The following is a 24,997-nucleotide window of genomic DNA, read 5'->3' as shown; positions in this document are numbered from 1 at the left end:
TACGTTGACTGTCTTAGTGTGCGGATAAACATGACCATCACTCTCATAAAACTTAAATGAAACATCACTCCTTATGTTTTTTCTCAGCCCAAAACGCTCAATCCCATTTCTACTGTCAAAACAGGTTTTGAAAAGGCTTCTTCCACATCTTTTGGTCCATGTCTGTTTTTCACTCAGTGAAGTGCTACTATCTCTTAGGACTACAGGTTATTGCCGTCATAAGGTGTCCGTCTGTCTGTTGGCTGGACAGTTTCTACCGTTTAGGACCTTTGTGGGTAAAGGTAAAGGTGGGGTATAGCAGCAGCAGTTCCTCTGAAGTCCAGTATCTGCTGGAAGGACACCTGGTGGTACGAGAGGATGAGTGTGGCCAGCCAGCCTGTTGTGCCTCCCCCTCTCTCTCCCTCCCTCCCTCCATTTCTTTCTCTCCATCTGCGGGACTCTTAAGGCTCCTGTGCGGACTGTCTCGGCTCGTGCCCTCCCAAAGCTGGCTGTGGTGATTTAAGACACGGTGTGTATGTGTGTATTTGTTTGTGGCCTCTGCCCCACTTCACTGTCCATCCGCCTGCCCTTGGCTCCCCTCCTGGGCAGCGACCACCACCACCCTCAGTACATCTCTGAGTCTGAGTCGTTGAGGTCCTCATCCTTGTAGAAGCCTCCATCGTGGTCGCGGTGGCCGATGTTGTTGAAGCTGCAGTAGGAGCTGTGCTCGCTGCGCAGCACGGGCAGGCTGTCGAAGGTCACACTCTTGGAGGGGCTGGTGGTGTAGTGGTTAATGGCACTGAAGGACAGGCTGGGCGCCGGGTTGCAGGGGGACACGGGCATCATGGTGGCCAGGATCAACGCCAGGCAGTCCGCCACGTCTTTGTTTGGGGGCGCAGGCCAAGGCAGGCGTGTAACCTGAGGGGTTCAAACAGAACAGCAGAGGGTCACTTCAGGAGCATCACCGTTTACTACAACGCTTTTGGTGAAAAACATGAAATAACACCAGGCTAGGAGATACAAAGTTAAGACAATAACCAAGCAGTGGATTAGAGAGAAACATTTGTGGACACATTGAGAAGAGAAGTACAGAAGAAAACAGTGTTAGCGTAATGGATCTTACCATTCTCATCGACTGCGAGCACGCTAGCACCCTTCGCTAGTAGCTCCTGCACCACCACCGTCAGACCATTTCTGGCTGCAACGTGTAACGGCCTGAGGAGAAAGTACCGTCAGATTAGACAGCAGAAAATGAGGATACCTCCCAAATGCCAGACTATTCCCTATATAGTGCACTTCTTCTGACCAGGGCCCAATGAATACAGCTGAACCATACGTACGTCTGTAAGGCTGCGTTAGTCGAGTTGATGAGGTTCCTGTCTGTAATCTTCTCCAATATCAACAAGGCACTGGTTTCATGCCCCTTTAAAAACCAGAGTCAAACATGTCAGACCAAAATTTAAACCAGAGAGAGCCAACTGTTCAGATGAACGTCATCTTGATGTGGGAATGCTCACCTTACTGCAGGCCAGATGAAGAGCAGTGTTCTTGACTGCATCCTGCAGGGTGAGTTCTGCTTTGGCACTGCTCACCAACAGCTCTGACACAGACAGAGAAACATAAAGAAACTCAATGAGGAAATTAAGCGACTTATTAAAATATAAAACAGACAGGTTGAACTTAAGCCGGCTGGCGAGGCAAAGTGGAGGAGAGGGGGCTGCATACCGACGGCGTTGGTTTGTCCGTTCTCAGCAGCCATCATGAGGGAGGTCTTCCCGGAGGCGTCGGGGGAGTTGACCTGGGCGTTGTGGCCTAGCAGCAGCTGAAGACACTCCACGTGGTCCGTGAAGGCCGCTGCATGCAGGGGGGTCCTGGAGAGAGGAAACGTATTTCACCGATATCGTGTAGGACTGTTATAAACAAGTTTGTTCAATTAACCCTGTTTATACCATAGAAATATAAAATCACTAATAGATGTATTAAAAGTAATCTACAATCCCTCATCCAACCCCAGAGGTCATTTTAACAACATTATTCTCCAGAAGAAAAGGACTTTGTCATGTGCTGTAGTTACCGGTTCTTGGTGTCAGTGGCGTTGACAATGGCCGGCCCCAGAGTGTCAATCAGCATCTCTGCAGCCCCCTCGTTGTCATTGATCACAGCACAGTGGAGGGGGCTGAAGGAGTTGCCCTCAGTCTTGTGGAAAACCTCCTGTTCCAGCAGCACCTCTACACACGTGTCATGGCCTAGTGGAAGATTGATTCATTTAATTTATAATTAAAAGTAATAGGTTGCTCCAGCAGGAAACATTACATACAGGAAAAAGATGACGTCGCTGCAGACCACAACAATACTCTCCGAGAAAGCTAAAAATCTGACAATCCCTGACAAAGTCCTGTTTCAGTGTAAGGTCCTCCACTGAGAGTCATAACCCTTAATTCTGTTGTAGTCTTGTTCATTCCCCCACATGGCTCCGTCCACACCAATCGAATGCTTTTCAAGCCACAAGAGGGAGTGAATGAGTGTACACTTCATGGAGGAGAGAACAGAGCTACAGTCCAGTTAGTCAGTACGTACCGTTGTATGGCCTACCTAATTCAGGGACATGTTTACAGTGCTGAAGAGAGAAAATCAGAAAATATCTAGTGTTCCGTTAGTTCAGTACGTACCGTTGTAGCAGGCCCAGTGTAGTGGCGTGTAGCCCTGGTTGTCTGTGATGACGGGGAGGGTCTCCACTGACTGGGCGGCGTGTAGGAGCCCCCCCAGCACCCCGATGTGTCCGGATGCCGCCGCCAGGTGGACAGGGGTCCGCCCCTTACAGTCCCGAACCAGGAAGCTTGCGCTGTGCTGCAGCAGGGCCTCCACACACTCCTCATGACCCGTCACCGCCTGGGAGGAAGGGCGGGGAGACAAGAATGGATTTGAATAACTAATAATCAATGATATAATAATGAATCATCAATTATTTAAAATGATGTCTGGAGGCAGGTCCCTACAGGGATGAATACACCACTACCCATGGACAACTACTTTTCTGAAGATAATATGTATATTTGGGCATAACTTATATTCCATGCTAGATCCCACCCCAAAGCCATCCCTAGTAGTTCAATGGCCCCATCCCTAGATCAGAACAAGCCTCCCCGTCTCTTTCTGTGTGTGAGCGTATACAGCCAGCTCTCCTCCTCACCCCTCTGTGTAGCGCTGTTCTGCCCCACTTGTCTTTGGCTTCTACGCTGGCTCCCTTGTTGAGCAGTGAGTCCACACAGTCTGTGTGTCCGCTCAGCACCGACAGCATCAGAGGGGTTCTGATACACAAGACAACAAGGTCATATTACAAACTGGTAATAACCAGGCTGAGTCCCAAATGGCAACCTATTCCCTATATGGTACACTACCTTTGACCTGAGCCCATAGGGTTCTGGTTTAAAGTAGTGCACCAAGTAGGGCATAGGGTGCCATTTGGGACGTATACCTAGTGTCAAAATCTCTTTATTTCAGGAATTGTATCCAAAACCCAATTGACTTACTGTCCATTCCCGTCTTGAACGTCCACTGGACTCTGGAGGTCAGCATTTCCAATCAGCAAACGCAAACACTCTGAATGACCGTTGGTAGCTAGAGGAGGATAAATACAGAGGATAGAAGAATGTGAGATGATTGACCGTTGGTAGCTAGAGGAGGCTAAACAGAGAGGATATGAGCTGATTGCTGGACGACTATTACCTTCACATGAACAGACAGATTTCTAGAACAGTGGTATTGGTAGATGACATCCTCATGATGTCACGGTTCAGACAGACGACCAGAGGACCACAATTGCGTCACACCAGAAAGTTTATTAAACTTAAGGGAAAAGGGAAGTAGGGAGTGAATGAAGGCTCCAGGGGTAACAGGGATCCCGTCCAATGTGCTGGGTCTGTGCCCCCCCCAGTGGCAGCGATGCGTCCTATGAAGCCGGTGGTGGGTGGTCCAGAAGTCCTGGGGGGGGGAGACACAGACACAACAGGGCGGAATGAAACAAGGCAGCAGTACAGTTCAAGGGAAATCCAAAATACGTAGTAGCAAGGCAGAAGGCTGGTCAGAGTTACCGGGATTGAAGAGTAGTCAGGAGTCGTAATGGCAGAAGCAGGTCTGGATCTCCTGAGGCAGAAGAGTATCCAAAAAACAGGCAGGTCCGGGGTCACAAAACCAGGGTGAGCCAGAAGCGCGAGCAAACAGGTTCCGGGTGTGAGCTTTGCAGACGATCTGACACCGGAGAGCTGAAAGACAGGGCCTTAAATACTGGGAGAGGTAGTGGGTAATGCAGCGCAGCTGGCAGAGTAATTAGAGCAGAGCAGAGCAGGGACAGGTGGAGCTAGTTAGGCTGAGTAGAGAGAGTGGTGAGCAGAGTGGAAGAAAATTAAGGTGGTAACCCGGTGGAGTGAGAGGCCCATGACAGAACCCCCCCCCCAAGGGACGGCCCCAGAAGTCCCAAGAGCAACACCACGCCGGGCGGGAGGAGGGGAGCCGGAGGAGGGCTAGAACTCCTCCGAACGGTCCGAGTGAACGTCCTCATCCTCGGAGGAAGCCGGAGGGCCGTGGTCGGGAGATGGGACAGGTCCCGAGACAGGATCAGGCACAGGACAGGAAGCCGAGCGGGCAGGACGGTTAGGGACCCCTCTGGGGCGGCCCCTACGGATTGCAGGTTGATCAGGATGCCGTTGGTGGAAAGCGGTGATGAGAGTCCTATCCACAATCCGACTAGCTGGCACCCAGGTCCTTTCCTCAGGTCCATAGCCCTCCCAGTCAATGAGGTACTGGAGACCCCTACCCCTCCGTCTGGACCGAAGCAGGCGGCGGACGGTGTAAACCAGACCACCATCGACGAGCCGTGGAGGAGGAGGACCAGGCGCAGCAGGGACCAGCGGACTCTCATGGATGGGCTTAATCTTAGACACATGGAAAGTGGGGTGCACCCTCAGGGAATTAGGCAGTTGGAGCCGGACAGCAGTTGGGCTAATCACTCTTATGATAGGGAATGGGCCAATGAACCGAGGTGCCAGCTTCTGCGACTCCACCCTGAGTGGCAGGTTCTTCGATGACAACCACACCCTTTGACCAACATGGTAGGTGGGAGCAGGAATTCTCCGACGGTTGGCCCCGGTAGTGTAGCTGGCAACGGATCTGAGGAGTGTGGCTCGGGCTTGTGACCAGGTGCGGCGACATCGACGGGCAAAAGCAAGTGCAGATGGGCAAGTAACCTCCTCTTCCTGGCTGGCAAATAGAGGAGGCTGGTATCCATAAACACATTGGAAAGGGGACATACCGATGGCAGAGCAGGTCAGAGAATTGTGTGCGTACTCCACCCATGTCAATTGCTGCGACCAGGAGTGGGGGTTGCGTGAAGTCATGCATCGCAGTGCCTTCTCGAGCTCCTGATTAGCCCGCTCTGACTGCCCATTGGATTGGGGATGGAATCCGGAAGTCAGACTGACTGTGGCTCCCAGCAGGTGACAGAACTCCTTCCAAAAAGCGGAGGAGAATTGTGGACCACGGTCAGAAACTACATCCTTTGGCAGTCCGTGGATCCGGAAGACGTGTTCCAGGACCACCTGGGCGGTCTCCTTGGCGGTTGGGAGCTTGGGGAGGGGAATGAAGTGTGCCATCTTGCTGAAACGGTCAACGATGGTGAGAATGACGGTCATGCCACTTGAAGGGGGCAGCCCCGTGACAAAGTCAAGGGCGATGTGAGACCAGGGACGTCTGGGCACAGGCAGGGGCTGCAGCAATCCGGCTGGGGGCTGGCAGGACGACTTGTGTTGGTTGCAGATGGGGCAGGCTTGGACGAATTCCCGTACATCCTTCCTCAGAGAGGGCCACCAGAACCTCTGGGCGAGCAGGTTGTAAGTGCGGGTGGAGCCAGGGTGACAAGCTAGGCGGGAGTCATGTCCCCACTGAACGACCTGGGACCTCAGGTCTTCGGGGACAAAAAGGCGGTCAGCTGGGCAAGTGCTGGGACCTGGCTGGTTACGGAGAGCCTCCAGCACCTGTTCCTCAACAGCCCAGGTCAGAGCTGCAACGATGCAGGGACTTGGCAGAATCGACACAGGGTCCTTGGAGGGGGTGTCATCCTTCTGGAATTGACGGGAGAGGGCGTCTGGCTTGGTGTTGCGTGATCCAGGCCGGTATGACAGAGTGAAATTAAACCTGGTGAAGAACAGGGCCCAGCGGGACTGCCTGGAGTTCAACCGTTTGGCCGTGCGGATGTACTCCAAGTTCTTATGATCGGTCCAAACGAGAAATGGAATGGTGGACCCCTCCAGCCAGTGACGCCACTCCTCCAAGGCAAGCTTCACAGCCAGCAGCTCACGGTTCCCTATGTCGTAATTGCACTCAGAGGGGGACAACCGACGTGAGAAAAAGGCACAGGGATGGAGCTTCCTATCCTCCGCAGCCCACTGAGAAATCACAGCACCAACTCCCACATCCGATGCGTCCACCTCCACAATGAATTGCCGGTCCACATCAGGCATCTGGAGGATGGGAGCGGAGGTGAACCTCACCTTGAGGGTACTGAAGGCTTTGTCGGCTGCTGGGGTCCAGGTGAAGGGTTGCTTGGTGCTGGTTAGAGCAGTGAGAGGGGCAGCAACGGTACTGTAGTTCCGGATAAACTTCCAATAGAAGTTAGCAAACCCCAGAAACTGTTGCAGCTTCTTTCTGTTCTCCGGAACTGGCCATGAAGTGACTGCTGATACTTTGGCAGGATCCATTTGGATACTTCCCTCTGCCACTATGTACCCCAGGAAGGCCACTGTCTTGACGTGAAACTCACATTTCTCTGCCTTGGCGTAGAGGGAATTCTCCAGAAGACGATGAAGGACTTGCTGGACATGGCGGGTGTGTTCAGACAGGTTTCTGGAGTAGATTAAGATGTCATCCAGGTAAACGAAGACAAACTTGTTTAACATGTCCCGCAGTACATCATTCACTAGAGCCTGGAACACAGCAGGAGCATTGGTGAGGCCAAAAGGCATAACCAGATACTCGTAGTGGCCTGTTGGTGTATTGAATGCGGTTTTCCATTCATCTCCCTCCCGGATCCGCACTAGGTGGTAAGCGTTTCTGAGATCCAACTTGGTAAAAACAGTGGCTCCCTGGAGCAACTCAAAAGCAGAGGTGAGCAGAGGCAGAGGGTAACGGTTCTTCACTGTGATGTCGTTGAGTCCCCTGTAGTCGATGCAGGGGCGAAGAGATCCGTCCCTCTTCCCCACAAAGAAGAAGCCAGCACCAGCAGGAGATGAAGATGAACGGATTAATCCTGCAGACAGAGAGCCATTGATGTAGTCCTCCATGGACTTTCTTTCAGGAGCAGACAACGAATAAAGACGACCCTTTGGAGGAGCTGTTCCAGGGAGGAGGTCGATGGCACAGTCGTACGGTCGGTGAGGGGGCAGAGATGTGGCTCTTGCTTTGTTAAACACCTCTCTGAGACCATGGTAGCATTCTGGGACATTGGAGAGGTCAGGAGCGGAGTTAGTAGGTACTGGCCGAGGGGGTAGTGCGGCAGCAAGCAGGCAGGTTCGGTGGCAGTCCTCTCCCCACTCCCTGATCACCCCGGTCACCCAGTCGAGCTGAGGGTTGTGCCGGCGGAGCCATGGGTAACCCAGGATGAGGGGTTGGCCTGGAGAGGGGAGCAGGTGAAACTGGATAGTTTCTTGATGGTTTCCGGACAGACCCATCGAGACCGGGGCCGTGACATGAGTGACCGATCCGAGTAAGTGTCCGTCCAGTGCCCGGGCAGGAATAGGAGGTGTCAAACGGAGGTTCTCCAGTCCCAGTTGGCGTGCCAGCTTGATGTCCATTATGTTGGCTTCGGCGCCAGAATCCACCAGAGCAGCCAGGGTGTGAGTTGAGTCAGAGAGGCGGAGGTGAACTTGCAGCAGGGGTTTGCGGTCGGAGGACTGGATGGTCATTGAACTCAACCGGACTCCCCCTATGCCCGGTGAGCTTCGGCCCTTTAAAGGGCAGGTTACCACACGATGTCCATCACCTCCACAATAGAGGCAGAGGTTTGAGGTGAAGCGGCGCTGGCGCTCTGCAGGAGTGAGAGAGGCTCGCCCAATCTCCATAGGCTCAGACTGATCAAGCTGACCTGGGTGAGTGGCAGTAGATGACAGGAGCCCAGTCGGATCTCTCCGAATGCCGGTAGTAGGTGGACCTTGGCGCCCCCTCTCACGACGACGGTTCTGTATCCTTCTGTCGATCCTGACAGTCAGTGCGATGGCTTCATCAAGAGTGGAAGGCAGTTCATGGGAGACCAACTCGTCCTTGATATAGTCAGCCAAACTATGGAAGAACGCGTCCACCAACGATGGTGTGTTCCAAGAACTTCGTCTAGCCAGGGTTCGGAAGTCGATGGAATGGTCTGCGACTGTACGTCTGCCTTGTCGAATACTGAACAGTTCACGAGACGCCTCTGCGGTGGGTGAATCCAGGTCAAACACCTTCAGCATCTCCTCAGCAAACAGGTCGAAGGTCGCACATGCGGGGGTTTGACGTTCGAACTCTGCTGTTCCCCAGAGTCGAGCTCGGCCCGTCAGGTGAGTGATGGCATACCCAACTTTAGCCCCCTCCGTGGCGAAGGTCCTTGGCTGCAAGGAGAACTGAAGTCGGCAGCTAGTCAGGAATGGCCGGACCTGGGTTGAATCGCCGTTGAACCGCTCGGGGTTTCCAATCTTGGGTTCCGGAGCAGCGGCTGCAATGACCGGGGCAGGTAACTCGGGGGCAGGGCTGGTGGGCAGACTGGCTGGGGTAAGGTTGGTGAGGAGTTGAATGATCATGGCGAGTTGTTGTTGCTGCTGCTGGAACTGCTGCTCATGCTCATCGGTTTCCATGTCGGGGAAAGTGTGCGCTGAGTCCATAATGGTCAGATCGTACTGTCACGGTTCAGACAGACGACCAGAGGACCACAATTGCGTCACACCAGAAAGTTTATTAAACTTAAGGGAAAAGGGAAGTAGGGAGTGAATGAAGGCTCCAGGGGTAACAGGGATCCCGTCCAATGTGCTGGGTCTGTGCCCCCCCCAGTGGCAGCGATGCGTCCTATGAAGCCGGTGGTGGGTGGTCCAGAAGTCCTGGGGGGGGGAGACACAGACACAACAGGGCGGAATGAAACAAGGCAGCAGTACAGTTCAAGGGAAATCCAAAATACGTAGTAGCAAGGCAGAAGGCTGGTCAGAGTTACCGGGATTGAAGAGTAGTCAGGAGTCGTAATGGCAGAAGCAGGTCTGGATCTCCTGAGGCAGAAGAGTATCCAAAAAACAGGCAGGTCCGGGGTCACAAAACCAGGGTGAGCCAGAAGCGCGAGCAAACAGGTTCCGGGTGTGAGCTTTGCAGACGATCTGACACCGGAGAGCTGAAAGACAGGGCCTTAAATACTGGGAGAGGTAGTGGGTAATGCAGCGCAGCTGGCAGAGTAATTAGAGCAGAGCAGAGCAGGGACAGGTGGAGCTAGTTAGGCTGAGTAGAGAGAGTGGTGAGCAGAGTGGAAGAAAATTAAGGTGGTAACCCGGTGGAGTGAGAGGCCCATGACACATGATGTTAACACAGCAGATAATAAATCATTTTGGGGCTGAGGCCCTCGAAGCCTGTCACCTGCTAGCTGTGTACCTGGCTCTGGATAGAAGTCCCCCTGTGCACTGATCTAGGATCAGCTTACCCTCCCCAGATCCTCAACCATTAGTGGGGAACATGACAAAAAATGTCCTTAGATCAGTGTGTAGTGGGCATTTCACACTATACTATATAAACATCCCTAGAGTGGACATTGGCGTCGTAGCAACATGACCAAACAAATCTCCATCTTGGTCAGGAAAACTTTTGAATTACAGAATCTCTAGGCCTTACGTGATATCCTATGCATACCTGCAGCGTGGATGGGGGTCCTCTTCAGGGTGAAGTCTTTAACCAGGATGGAGGCTCCCTGGTTGATGAGGACGTCAACACACTCCACATGGCCTTTAAAGGCAGCCAGGTCCAGAGGGGTGCGCCCCTGGCTGTTCCTCACGTCTAGATCCAGCAGAGACTGAACCAGGACCTCCATAGCATGGTGGTGGCCGTGGTACGCCTGAATGGAAACAAACACACAGTCTGAAGCAAAGTCCAGTGGTATGCCTGAACAGATATACACTCCTAATATAATCAATGTCCTATAGTAGACCAGTGGTATGCCTAATATAATCAATGTCCTATAGTAGACCAGTGGTATGCCTAATATAATCAATGTCCTATAGTAGACCAGTGGTATGCCTAATATAATCAATGTCCTATAGTAGACCAGTGGTATGCCTAATATAATCAATGTCCTATAGTAGACCAGTGGTATGCCTAATATAATCAATGTCCTATAGTAGACCAGTGGTATGCCTAATATAATCAATGTCCTATAGTAGACCAGTGGTATGCCTGACGGAAACATGGATTACCACTGAAAACACTGCTACTCCTACTGCTCTCTCCTCGTCTGACCATGTGTTCTCGCATACCCCGAGAGAATCCGGTCAGAGGGGTGGTGGCACAGGAATCCTCATCTCTCCCAAGTGGACATTCTCAATTTTTCCCCTAACCCATCTGTCTATCTCCTCATTTGAATTCCATGCTGTCACAGTCACTAGCCCATTTAAGCTTAATATCCTTGTCATCTATCGCCCTCCAGGTTCCCTTGGAGAGTTCATCAATGAGCTTGACGCCTTGATGAGCTCCTTTCCTGAGGATGGCTCACCCCTCACAGTTCTGGGGGATTTCAACCTCCCTACGTCTACATTTGACTCATTTCTCTCTGCCTCCTTCTTTCCACTCCTCTCCTCTTTTGACCTCACCCTCTCACCGTCCCCCCCTACTCACAAGGCAGGCAATACGCTTGACCTCATCTTTACTAGATGCTGCTCTTCTACTAATCTCACTGCAACTCCCCTCCATGTCTCCGACCACTACTTTGTATCCTTTTCTCTCTCGCTCTCCTCCAACACTACTCACTCTGCCCCTACACAGATGGTAATGCGCCGCCGCAACCTTCGCTCTCTCTCTCCCACTACTCTCTCCTCTTCCATCCTATCATCTCTTCCCTCTGCTCAATCCTTCTCCCTACAATCTCCTGATTCTGCCTCCTCAACCCTCCTCTCCTCCCTTTCTGCATCCTTTGACTCTCTGTGTCCCCTATCCTCCCGGCCGGCTCGGTCCTCCCCTCCAGCTCCGTGGCTTGATGACTCATTGCGAGCTCACAGAACAGAGCTCCGGGCTGCGGAGCGGAAATGGAAGAAAACTAAACTCCCTGCCGACCTGGCATCTTTTCACTCCCTCCTCTCTACGTTTTCTTCATCTGCTTCTGCTGCTAAGGCCACTTTCTACCACTCTAAATTCCAAGCATCTGCCTCTAACCCTAGGAAGCTCTTTTCCACATTCTCCTGCCTGCTGAATACACCCCCCCCCCCCTCCCCTCCTCTCTCTCTGTGGATGACTTCGTCAACCACTTTGAAAAGAAGGTTGACGACATCCGATCCTCGTTTGTTAAGTCTAATGACACTGCTGGTCCTACTCACACTGCCCTACCCTATGCTTTGACTTCTTTATCCCCTCTCTCTCCAGATAAAATCCTGCGACTTGCACCCCTTCTCAAAAAACCAACACTCGATCCCACTGATGTCAACAACTACAGACCAGTATCCCTTCTTTCTTTTCTTTCCAAAACTATTGAGCGTGCCGTCTTTAGCCAACTCTCTTGCTATCTCTCTCAGAATGACCTTCTTGATCCAAACCAGTCAGGTTTCAGGACTGGTCATTCAACTGAGACTGCTCTTCTCTGTGTCACGGAGGCTCTCCGCACTGCTAAAGCTAACTCTCTCTCCTCTGCTCTTGTCCTTCTAGACCTGTCTGCTGCCTTTGATACTGTGAACCATCAGATCCTCCTCTCCACCCTCTCCGAGCTGGGCATCTCCGGCGCGGCTCACTCCTGGATTGCGTCCTACCTGACCGGTCGCTCCTACCAAGTGGCGTGGCGAGAAGCTGTCTCCGCACCACGTGCTCTCACCACTGGTGTCCCCCAGGGCTCAGTTCTAGGCCCTCTCCTTTTCTCCCTATACACCAAGTCACTTGGCTCTGTCATATCCTCACATGGCCTCTCCTATCATTGCTACGCTGACGATACACAACTAATCTTCTCCTTTCCCCCTTCTGATAACCAGGTGGCGAATCGCATCTCTGCATGTCTGGCAGACATATCAGTATGGATGACGGATCACCACCTCAAGCTGAACCCTGGCAAGACGGAGCTGCTCTTCCTCCCGGGGAAGGACTGCCCGTTCCATGATCTCGCCATCACGGTTGACAACTCCGTTGTGTCCTCCTCCCAGAGTGCGAAGAGCCTTGGCGTGACCCTGGACAACACCCTGTCGTTCTCCGCTAACATCAAGGCGGTGACCCGATCCTGCAGGTTCATGCTCTACAACATTCGGAGAGTACGACCCTGCCTTACACAGGAAGCGGCACAGGTCCTAATCCAGGCACTTGTCATCTCCCGTCTGGATTACTGCAACTCGCTGTTGGCTGGGCTCCCTGCCTGTGCCATTAAACCCCTACAACTCATCCAGAATGCCGCAGCCCGTCTGGTGTTCAACCTTCCCAAGTTCTCTCACGTCACCCCCCTCCTCCGCACACTCCACTGGCTTCCAGTTGAAGCTCGCATCCGTTACAAGACCATGGTGCTTGCCTATGGAGCAGTGAGGGGAACGGCACCTCCGTACCTTCAGGCTCTGATCAGTCCCTACACCCAAACGAGGGCATTGCGTTCATCCACCTCTGGCCTGCTGGCTCCCCTTCCTCTGCGGAAGCATAGTTCCCGCTCAGCCCAGTCAAAACTGTTCGCTGCTCTGGTACCCCAATGGTGGAACAAGCTCCCTCACGACGCCAGGACAGCGGAGTCACTCACCACCTTCCGGAGACATTTGAAACCCCACCTCTTTAAGGAATACCTGGGATAGGATAAAGTAATCCTTCTACCCCCCCCCCAAAAAAAATAATAATAATTGTAAAGTGGTTATCCCACTGGCTATAGGGTGAATGCACCAATTTGTAAGTCGCTCTGGATAAGAGCGTCTGCTAAATGACGTAAATGTAAATGTAAAACTCTAACCCTATCTCTAATCCTAACTCTAACCCTGTCTCTAATCCTAACTCTAACCCTGTCTCTAATCCTAACTCTAACCCTGTCTCTAATCCTAACTCTAACCCTGTCTCTAATCCTAACTCTAACCCTAACTCTAATCTTAACTCTAACACTATCTCTAATCCTAACTCTAACCCTGTCTCTAATCCTAACTCTAACCCTGTCTCTAACCGTCTCTAATCCTAACTCTAACCCTAACTCTAACCCTAACTCTAACCCTATCTCTAATCCTAACTCTAAACCTGTCTCTAATCCTAACTCTAACCCTGTCTCTAATCCTAACTCTAACCCTAACTCTAACCCTATCTCTAATCCTAACTCTAACCCTGTCTCTAATCCTAACTCTAACCCTAACTCTAATCTTAACTCTAACACTATCTCTAATCCTAACTCTAACCCTGTCTCTAATCCTAACTCTAACCCTGTCTCTAACCCTGTCTCTAATCCTAACTCTAACCCTAACTCTAACCCTAACTCTAATCTTAACTCTAACACTATCTCTAATCCTAACTCTAACCCTGTCTCTAATCTTAACTCTAACACTATCTCTAATCCTAACTCTAACCCTGTCTCTAATCCTAACTCTAATCCTATCTCTAATCCTAACTCTAACCCTATCTCTGTGTAAAGGACCCCTATAAAAGACCATTAACCACAAAAGGTGGTGCAGCTTTACTGATAAAACATACAACTCAAAAACTGGAGGGGCTTTATTGACTGGAGGGGCTTTATTGACTGGAGGGGCTTTATTGACGAAACATGTAACTCACTGACTGAACAGGGTTGTCATGTTTATTGTGAAACTAACTGGGCCAAAAAAAAGCTTTAAGCTTCTCGTAAAAACAAAATGGTCTCCACAGTGAATAAAAGCAAATAATTAAACCGAATAGAGGACAGGTCTGTGTGACTATAGGGTTGGGTTGCTGTCTACAGTATGGATTTAGGCAGGGCAGATGAGGGTCAAGCCTTTGTCCCACTCTATATAACAGGATCTGAGCTCAAAGCTGTAATAAAGACTGTTGCCTCACCGGCTATATATGCAGGTGTCTGTGCCTCAGCCTATCATTCAGCTGTCTCCTGAAACACTTTTAATATAATCTGAAACTTTTCTTCGTTTTTGAGACCGTCATGTACACATGCTACTAAACTTCTTGAAATATCTAATGTGGTATCTTGCTAGCAGCTGCAAATTAAGGTGTTGGCTGTCTTAGTAATGAACTGTTATTGACAGACAGAGCTGATGGTTGTCTTGGTAATTAGCTGTTATTGACAGACAGAGCTGATGGTTGTCTTGGTAATTAGCTGTTATTGAGAGACAGAAAGTGAACTTAATATTTGGTACATAAACCTGTGTTTGCAATTACAGAGAGCATACGTTTCCTGTAGTTCTTGACCAGGTTTGCACACACTGCAGCAGGGATTTTGGCCCACTCCTCCATACAGACCTTCTCCAGATCCTTCAGGTTTCGGGGCTGTCGCTGGGCAATACGGACTTTCAGCTCCCTCCAAAGATTTTCTATTGGGTTCAGGTCTGGAGACTGGCTAGGCCACTCCAGGACCTTGAGATGCTTCTTACGGAGCCATTCCTTAGTTGCCCTGGCTGTGTGTTTCGGGTCGTTGTCATGCTGGAAGACCCAGCCACGACCCATCTTCAATGCTCTTACTGAGGGAAGGAGGTTGTTGGCCAAGATCTCGCGATACATGGCCCCATCCATCCTCCCCTCAATACGGTGCAGTCGTCCTGTCCTCTTTGCAGAAAAGCATCCCCAAAGAATGATGTTTCCACCTCCATGCTTCACGGTTGGGATGGTGTTCTTGGGGTTGTATTCATCCTTCTTCTTCCTCCAAACACGGCGAGTGGAGTTTAGACCTAAAAAGCTCTATTTTTGTCTCATCAGACCACATGACCTTCTCCCATTCCTCCTCTGGATCATCCAGATGGTCATTGGCAAACTTCAGACGGGCCTGGACATGCGCTGGCTTGAGCAGGGGGACCTTGCGTGCGCTGCAGGATTTTAATCCATAACGGCGTAGTGTGTTACTAATGGTTTTCTTTGAGACTGTGGTCCCAGCTCTCTTCAGGTCATTGACCAGGTCCTGCTGTTTAGTTCTGGGCTGATCCCTCACCTTCCTCATGATCATTGATGCTCCACGAGGTGAGATCTTGCATGGAGCACCAGACCGAGGGTGATTGACCGTCATCTTGAACTTCTTCCATTTTCTAATAATTGCGCCAACAGTTGTTGCCTTCTCACCAAGCTGCTTGCCTATTGTCCTGTAGCCCATCCCAGCCTTGTGCAGGTCTACAATTTTATCCCTGATGTCCTTACACAGCTCTCGGGTCTTGGCCATTGTGGAGAGGTTGGAGTCTGTTTGATTGAGTGTGTGGACAATTCTCTTTTATACAGGTAACGAGTTCAAACAGGTGCAGTTAATACAGGTAATGAGTGGAGAACAGGAGGGCTTCTTAAAGAAAAACTAACAGGTCTGTGAGAGCCGGAATTCTTACTGGTTGGTAGGTGATCAAATACTTATGTCATGCAATAAAATGCAAATTAAATATTTAAAAATCATACAATGTGATTTTCTGGATTTTTTTTTAGATTCCGTCTCTCACAGTTGAAGTGTACCTATGATAAAAATTACAGACCTCTACATGCTTTGTAAGTAGGAAAACCTGCAAAATCGGCAGTGTATCAAATACTTGTTCTCCCCACTGTATGTGCTGGTAGAGCAGAACTCCTCAGGTTCAGCGAAAGATGACTCACAATCCATAAAGTCCTCATCATCATTAATCGGAACTTCTCAATGCTTACTTGCAAAGTTTTTGTTCATCTTCCCCTGTCCCGCAGACTGCCATCTCCCGCAGACTGTCTCCACCCTCTTCGGACCGTGTGTGTCACTGCCTTCTCCCGCAGACTGTCTCCACCCTGCCCTCCCGCATTCTTTATGAAGTATGACAAATGCACCGTCCTACTAGGCATTTATACTGTCAAACAAGGCACTGCTTGAGGAGTACACAGACTATGGGAATGAGGCTCTTTTGTTGTTTGTTCAGCCCTTTGGAGAGCCGTATGGCAAGACGTTCCTTTTCATACAATGTCACCAACCTTGTGCATCTTGCACAACACGTCAGGGAATGCTTGAGAATCTGGACTCCTTCAGTGCCTTAAAGTTTTGAAAAATGTACGCAAAAGATAAAAGACGCTCGTTAGAACCCGGAGCTCCCTGCAGTCAGGTCAAGAGGCTTTCTGAGAAAGCAGCTGTGAGAATGGAACATTTGGGTGCAAGAAGAGAACATGCATCAGGGCCTCTGCCACCAATCTTCCATCGTGCACGGCAGTACACTAAATATGACACCGCTTTTCACCTTCAAACTAGACCAAGCCAACAGCCATGTATTTATTCAGGAGAAGGTCTATAAAGATCAGGAATATCATTGTTGAGAAAGAGGAGGCCATTAAGAGTCATTCTTTGAATACCCACAATGCCTTCCTTTCCATTTGGTATACACTTAGTAGATGGCCTCTTGGACACAACACACTACTGCAATGTTGGACTGGTAGAAGGGAGGGTTTTCCTAATACCTCATGGAAGACAATTTGTCGCCGTGCCACCTATACACATCGACTGACCATTTGAGTCCACACCTGCACCACCCCACCCATACAACATCTCTCAGCCTCTTGCCCTTCTAATAACTCCGCCTCTTGTCCATCCAGTATCTCTTAGCCTCTTGCTTTGATCTGTTGCTTTGATCTGTTTCGCCCTCCTCACAGCATCTCACCTTTACCCGTGCTTGCAGCCTCCGTCTACCAAAGCCAGTTCTCCTGATCTGCCCTGATCTGTCCTTCCAAAATACAGTGAGTAGTTACCTGAAAATAATTGTATCATTCCACACTATCCTGTCTCTGGATCTCTTAACCTGTACCAGGTGGTATAATCAAGTCTTCCCAACTGATTACTGAATTCAATATTTTTGTTTGTTTTTGTATTAGGTATGTACAGTGCATTCGGAAAGTATTCAGATCCCTTGACTTTTTCCACATTTTGTTACGATACAGCCTTATTCTAAATTTTTTTTTTTTTTTTTTACCACACAACACCCCATAATGCCAAAGCAAAAACTGGTTTGTAGAAATGTTTACACATTTATAATATCACATTTACATAAGTATTCAGATCCTTTACTCAGTACTTTGTTGAAGCACCTTTGGCAGCGATTACAGCCTCAAGTCTTCTTGGGTATGACGCTACAAGCTTGGCACACCTGTATTTGGGGAGTTTCTCACATTTCTTCTCTGCATATCCTCTCAAGCTCTGTCAGATTGGATGGGGAGCGTTGCTGCACAGCTATTTTCAGGTCTCTCCACAGATGTTCGATCGGATTCAAGTCCGGGCTCACCCCAGAGAACACTGCTACTCCAGCTGCTCTTTATTCATCTGACTACGTTTTCTCTCATAGTCCGAGACCATCTGGTCGTCGTGGTGATGGCACAGGGCTACTCATTTCTCCTATGTGGAGATTTTCTCTTTTCTCCCTCTCTCACCTGTCCATCTCCTCATTTGAATTCCATGCTGTCACTGTCACTTGTCCACTCAAGCTTGATATTATTGTAATCTATCGCCCACCAGGTGCCCTTGGAGAGTTTCTCAATGAGCTTGAAAACTTGATAAGCTCATTTCCTGACAATGGCTCACCGCTCTTCGTACTTGGCAACTTCAACCTCCCGACGTCTGCCTTAGATACATTTCTTTCCAACTCTCTCTTTCCCCTCCTTGCCTCTTCTGACCTCACCCTTTCCCAATCCCCTCCAACTCACAAGGCAAGCAATACGCTTGACCTCATCTTTACTAGAGGCTGTTCACCTACTACTCTCATTGCAGCCTCCCTCCAGGTCTCTGATCACTACTTTGTTTCCTTTTGTGTCTCTTTCCTCCAACCCTAGCCACTCAGCCCCTACCCAGATGGTCATGCGCCGTCGCATTCTTCGCTCTCTCTCTCTCCCACTACTCTCTCCTCTTCTATCCTATCATCTCTCCCTTCTGCTAAATCCTTCTCCCTCCTGTCTCCTGATTCTGCCTCTTCGACCCTACTCTCCTCACTTTCCGCATTCTATGACTCGCACTCTCCCCTTTCCTCCCGGCCGGCTCGGCCCTCCCCTCCTGCTCTGTGGCTGAGTGACTCATTGCAAGCTTACAGAACAGGGCTGAGTGACTCATTGCAAGCTTGCAAACTGAACTTCCGGAGGACCTATCATCCTTTCACTCCCTCCCCTCTACCTTCTCTTCCTCTGTATCCGCTGCTAAAGCCACTTTCTACCACTCTAAATTTCAAGCTTCTGCCTCTAACCCCGCCTCTTTTCCACCTTCACCTCCCTCCTTAATCCTCCACCCCCTTCCCCTCCCCTCCCCCTCCCTCCTCCCTCTCTGCGGATGACTTTGTCAACAACTTTCAAAAAAAGGTTGACAACATCTGCTACTCATTCACTCAGCCTATTGTCTCACTCACACAGAACTACCCTACACCTTGACCTCTTTCTCCCCTCTCTCTCCAGATGACATCCTGCGACTAGTGAGGTCTGGCCGCCCGACAACCTGCCTGCTCGATCCCATCCCCTCCTCCCTTCTCCAGACCATCTCTGGAGACCTTCTCCCGTTCCTCACTTCCCTCATCAACTCATGCCTGACCACTGGTTACGTCCTCTCCTCACTTCCCTCATCAACTCATCCCTGACCACTGGCTGCGTCTGACTTCAAAATGGCCCGTTGCTCCCCTCCTGTAACTACCAATTGGATATAATGAAAAAGTACCAAAAAATAAATGAAATATATATATAGACCTGTATCCCTTCTTTCGTTTCTTTCCAAAACACTTGAGCGTGCTGTCTCTGATCAACTTTCTCGTTATCTCTCTCAGAACAATCTTCTTGACCCTAACAGTCAGGCTTCAAGATGGGTCACTCAACCAAGACTGCTCTTCTCTTTGTCACGGAGGCTCTCCGCACTGCCAAAGCTGACTCTCTCTCCTCTGTTCTCATCCTCCTAGATCTATCTGCTGCCTTCGACACCGTGAACCATCAGATCCTCCTCTCCACCCTCTCAGGGCTGGGCATCTCAGGCTCTGCCCACTCTTGGATTGTATCCTACCTGGCAGGCCGCTCCTACCAGGTGACGTGGAGAGGATCTGTGTCTGCACCACGTCCTCTCACTACTGGTGTCCCCCAGGGCTCGGTTCTAGGCCCTCTCCTCTTCTCTCTATACACCAAGTCACTCGGCTCTGTCATATGGTCTCTCCTATCATTGCTATGTTGTTGACACTCAACTACTTTTCTCCTTCCCCCCTTCTGACACCCAGCTGGCGACACGCATCTCTGCGTGCCTGGCAGATATCTCAGCATGGATATCGGCCCACCACCTCAAGCTCAACCTCGACAAGACTGATCTGCTCTTCCTCCCCGGGAAAGGCCTGCCCGCTCAAAGACCTCTCCATCACGGTTGACAACTCCACAGTGTCGCCCTTCCAGAGTGCAAAGAACCTTGGCGTGACCCTGGACAACACCCTGTCGTTCTCTGCAAACATCAAAGCAGTGACCCGCTCCTGCAGGTTCATGCTCTACAACATTCGCAGAGTGCGACCCTACCTCACACAGGAAGCGGCGCAGGTTCTAATCCAGGCACTTGTCCTCTCCCGTCTGGATTACTGCAACTCACTGTTGGCTGGGCTCCCTGCCTGTGCCATTAAACCCCTACAACTTATCCAGAACGCTGCAGCCCATCTGGTGTTCAACCTTCCCAAGTTCTCTCATGTCACCCCGCTCCTCCGCACACTCCACTGGCTTCCAGTCGAAGCTCGCATCCACTACAAGACCATGGTGCTTACCTACGGAACAGCAAGGGGAACTGTCTCTCCCTACCTTCAGGCTATGCTCAAATCCTACACCCCAACCCGAGCACTCCGTTCTGCCACTTTTGGTCTCCTGGCCCACCCACCCATACGGGAGGGCAGCTCCCGCTCAGCCCAGTCCAAGCTCTTCTCTGTCCTGGCACCCCAATGGTGGAACCAGCTTCTCCCTGAAGCTAGGACAGCAGAGTCCCTGCCCATCTTCCAAAAACATCTGAAACCCTACCTCTTCAGACAGTATCTTTAAATAATCCTCCTCCTCACCCCGTATCGTGTTGAATTCTGTCTATTGTACTTTGACTAAAATGATTATTGATGTGCCTGTTTTAAAGTCCATATTTATGTTTTCTTCTAATTTGCGCCTGTGTCATCTCGTTCTTGACCATAGGACTGCTTGGAAAATATATGTTCTCAAAGGAATTCTCAGTTGTGTGAGTTCTCTAGGCCTGTTTACAGGAGTTTTGTCTATATCGTTTGGTATATTGCTCTTAATCTGGACATTTCATCCTTTTTGTCTATTGTCGACTGGACTCAAACGTTACCTTTTTTTGTAAATATATTCATTACATATTCACTTCTCTTAGCCTGTAGTAAAACCTTAATTCCATCTTTATCGAACCAACTATAGTCATCAACACCCTCTGCATCAGCTATCTTTCTGTTAAATGTGATGTTTCTGTTTCTCTGTACCTTGTTTCTCTCTTTGTGCTGGAGTTATTTTAAGAACTTGATGGTATAGCCTAATACACTTGGCATTAACTTGAATCTTCTCTCTTCATTTTACCCACAAACAAAAGCACCTATAGTCTAGTAAAGCGTATAGTTTTTTTCTTATTGCCAGTATAATTTAGCTATTGATCTTTACAGTCATTTGTAACGGGTAAATCAAATCGTGTAATGAAAACGTTTGCTGTTGGATCCAACCTCAAATAAGGTTTTAATGTTGTATGTAGAGCGGCTAGACTGGTCACTCTTCCATAAAGCTCTGTGGAGTTTCCCTGTATTTAGCGCCATCCATCGTTCCTTCAATTCTGACCAGTTTCCCAGTCCCTGCCGATGAAAAACATCCCCACAGCATGATGCTGCCACCACCATGCTTCACTGTGGGGATGGTTTTCTCGGGGTGATGAGAGGTGTTGGGTTTGCGCCAGACAAAGCTCAATTTTAGTCTCATCTGACCAGAGTACCTTCTTCCATATGTTTGGGGAGTCTCCCACATGCCTTTTGGCGAACACCAAATGTGTTTGCTTCTTTTTTTCTTTAAGCAATGGCTTTTTTTCTGGCCACTCTTCCGTAAAGCCCAGCTCTGTGGCGTGTACGGCTTAAAGTGGTCCTATGGACAGATACTCCAATCTCCGCTGTGGAGCTTTGCAGCTCCTTCAGGGTTATCTTTGGTCTCTTTGTTGCCTCTCTGATTAATGTCCTCCTTGCCTGGTCCGTGAGTTTTGGTGGGCAGCCCTCTCTTGGCAGGTTTGTTGTGATGCCATATTCTTTCCATTTTTTAATAATGGATTTAATGGTGCTCCGTGGGATGTTCAAAGTTTCTGATATTTTTTTATAACCCAACCCTGATCTGTACTTCTCCACAACTTTGTCCCTGACCTGTTTGGAGAGCTCCTTGGTCTTCATGGTGCTGCTTGCTTGGTGGTGCCCCTTGCTTAGTTGTGTTGCAGACTCTGTGGCCTTTCAGAACAGGTGTATATATACTGAGATCATGTGACAGATCATGTGACACTTAGATTGCACACAGGTGGACTTTATTTAACTAATTGTGTAACTTCTGAAGGTAATTGGTTGCACCAGATCTTATTTAGGGGATTCATAGCAAAGGGGGTGAATACATATGCACGCACCACATTTACGTTAATATCTTTTTATAATTTTTTTTAACAAGTTATTTTTTTCTTTTCACTTCACCAGTTTGGACTATTTTGTGTATGTCCATTACATGAAATCCAATAAAAATCAATTTAAATTACAGGTTGGAATGCAACAAAATAGGAAAAACGCCAAGGGGAATTAATACTTTTGCAAGGCACTGTACTATGCACACTTGATCTCGCACGCCCAACTAGGAGCGGAGAGGTAGACTACTTAACTTGAAGCAGCGAATTCTGAATGAATAATGCGACAAATATGTGTTTTTAATACAATAGTTAGGCTATCGCATACAAAGCAGAAAGACGACCCTTTCCAAATAATCTGCTGGCTGTCATGTGCCTTTTACTGAGGAGTGGCTTCCGTCTGGCCACTCTACCATAAAGGCCTGATTGGTGGAGTGCTGCAGAGATGATTGTCCTTCTGGAAGGTTCTCCCATCTCCACAGAGGAACTCTGGTTCTATATAGAGATGCAATTAATGTGATGTGAGGGGAGATTCTCCATATAATCAATAAAAGGTTGCCAAATTCTGTAAAATGTCTCTAACGTATTCCTCAAGCAGTAAGTAATTTTCTCCAGTGGGATACAACTATTAACTTCCGATAGCCACATTGCAACTGGCAGGGGGGAATCCGATTTCCATTTCAAGGCAATACATTTCTTGGCAATCGCTAGCAATATTTATGTTAGCTTTATAGTATGGCTTTGTCTAAGATTGGAATTAGTAAAGTTAACCAGTAGACAGACCTCCGGGTCTACAGGGAATGTAGCCCCATGAATTGAGGATATGGTATCGCATACCCCTTGCCAGAAACTGTGTAGTTCTGAACACTGCCAAGTGGAATGGAGGAATATGTTCCTTCATCCGAGCCACATCTAAAACATAGCGAGGAGATATCAGGGGTTGAACTTTGTGTAATCTAGATGGGGTGATATAGAGCTGATGGAAGGAAATTAAACTGGATCAGTCTGTATCTGGAGTCCAATGTGGATGTAACCCCATCCCTCCATAGTCCCGCATCAAGATTAATACCCAGATCTTTTTCCCATCTAAGACGAGGTTTATCTAGTTCAGGCAGTGGTAATCCTGAAATAAGGGCATCATAAACACGGGAAATGGTCTTGAACAGTGGTTGGCAGAGCTGTTCAATAGGTGACATATTAGGTAGGTTCCATTGGCCCTTGAGATTCACCCTAATAAACATGTCGTAGTTGTAGGTAACTAAAGAAGTCTTTGTTAGACAAGTGGTATTTCTGTTTCAGCTGTTCGACGGACATTAGAATGTTCCAGAAGAGTGATACCCTTCTCAGACCACGATCTAATTGTACTATTCTGGAAAAACACAGGGATCAATCTATTGTTCCATAGAGGGGTTTTAGGGGAAAGAAATCCCTCTCGTCTGAACTGCTCATGCAGTTTGCACCACGCCAGGACAGAATGTATAATTAAAAGGTTTGTCTGTGATAGTTTTTATAGATTTAATGTCACATTTGTAAAACAATTCCTGCCCCAGTGTCCTCATGTACCTCGAACGTTTCCACGTTCAACCACGAGGGAGAAGGACCGCTGTCAAACCTCTGAGCCAGAAATCTAGACTGCGCAGCCCAGTAGTACATTCTGAAATTGGGGAGGTTTAAGCCCCCTTGACCGTAATCGACAGTCAGTTTGTCCAGGCTATCCCTGGGGGGGTTTGCCATGCCAGATAAACCGTCTGGTCAGCTTGTCGAGAGAGGAAAATAATGCTGCGGGTACAGGGATGGGGAGAGATTGAACCAGATATAGAAATCTGGGCAGGACATTCATTTTAATGACATTCATTCTACCCAGTAGAGTGAGAGGCAAGTCCATCCATTTGCACAGGTCACAGGTCACAGGTCACCCTCCACCTTTCGCAACAAGCCGGCCAGATTGAGTTTATAGAGGTTGCTCAGGTTACCATCCACCATTATGCCCAAATATGTGACGCCTGTAAGCGACCATCTAAAAGGAAACTTATGCTTGATGGTATGACGGTCAAAGACAGACAAACGGTAAGATTTAGCTTTTATCAAAATGGACCTTATATACAGAGAAATAACTATAATACTGTAGTAGGTTCTGTAAGCGAGAGAGGGGATGTTCTGGGTCCGTTAGAAATAAGATAAGGTGGTCCGCAAAAAGTGATAACTTATGGGTATGGGGGGCCCACCTCAAAGCCTTGTATGTCAGGGCACGTTCTAATGGTCTCAGCCAATGGTTCGATGGCGAGGGCGAAGAGGTGGGGCCTAATTGGGCAACCACTGTCTGTCCCCCCTGTAGAGAGGGAAAGAGGAGGAAGTAATAATCTCATTGGTAGCAATCCCAGCTTCAGGAGATTTGTAGAGTGATTTTATCACGTTTACAAACACAAATTTTTCCAAAACGCGAAAGAGATATGGCCATTCGACCCTATCAAAGGCCTTTTCGGCGTTGAGGGAGACTGCGACACTAGGTATTTTGTTTTTGTTAGCCAGGTGAATTATATCAAAGAACCTTCTGAGATTATTGGAGGACTATCTATTAATTATGAAGCCAGTCTGATCTGGGTTGACCAACAGGGGGAGGAATAACTCCAGTATCTCAGAGAGCACCTTGGTGACCAGTTTACTTTCTGTTATTAAGGAGAGAGATTGGTCTATAGGGGGCGCACTTTAGCGGGTTTTTCCCCTTTCTTGTGAATTACTGTAATCACAGCTTGAGAGAAAGACTCTGGAAAGCGGTTGTCCTCCCCGGCTTTGTTAAGTACCTCCTTAATGTAGGCTACCAACAGCTCCTTAAATTCTTTATAGAACTCTGGAGGGGAGCCATCCTCCACAGGAGATGTATTAGAAGGTAAATATTTAATGGCCTCCAACAATTCCGGGACTGAGACCTGTTCACTCAGGCGCTCTCTGTCTTCCTCTGACAGGCACAGGAGGTCGAGACAGGAGAAAAAATAGTTGATTTCTGGTAGATCATCGCTTGATTGGGAAGTATAGAGGTCCTCGTAGTATTTCTTAAAAGTATCATTAATT

At 49.0% G+C, this 24,997-nt stretch overlaps 1 protein-coding gene across 1 annotated transcript; it reads right to left on the bottom strand.

The window, feature by feature from the left end:
* Nucleotides 1-747: 747 nt before the first annotated feature.
* Nucleotides 748-23,911, bottom strand: LOC311122991 (serine/threonine-protein phosphatase 6 regulatory ankyrin repeat subunit A-like; the record flags this gene model as incomplete). Its single annotated transcript, XM_084197287.1, has 10 exons — nt 748-897; nt 1,103-1,194; nt 1,320-1,402; nt 1,497-1,579; nt 1,705-1,850; nt 2,054-2,225; nt 2,649-2,868; nt 3,170-3,287; nt 3,510-3,597; nt 23,845-23,911. The coding sequence occupies 10 exons, from the start codon at nt 23,909-23,911 to the stop codon at nt 770-772; spliced, it is 1,197 nt and encodes a 398-aa protein (XP_084053413.1). The 3' UTR covers nt 748-769.
* Between the last annotated feature and the right edge of the window lie 1,086 nt (nt 23,912-24,997).

The sequence above is a fragment of the Coregonus lavaretus genome, assembly GCF_964263955.1.
Source record: "Coregonus lavaretus genome assembly, contig: HAP1_SCAFFOLD_583, whole genome shotgun sequence".
Lineage (NCBI taxonomy): Eukaryota > Metazoa > Chordata > Actinopteri > Salmoniformes > Salmonidae > Coregonus > Coregonus lavaretus.
Note: the sequence above shows the minus strand (reverse complement) of the source record. Positions and strands in the feature narration are given on the sequence as shown.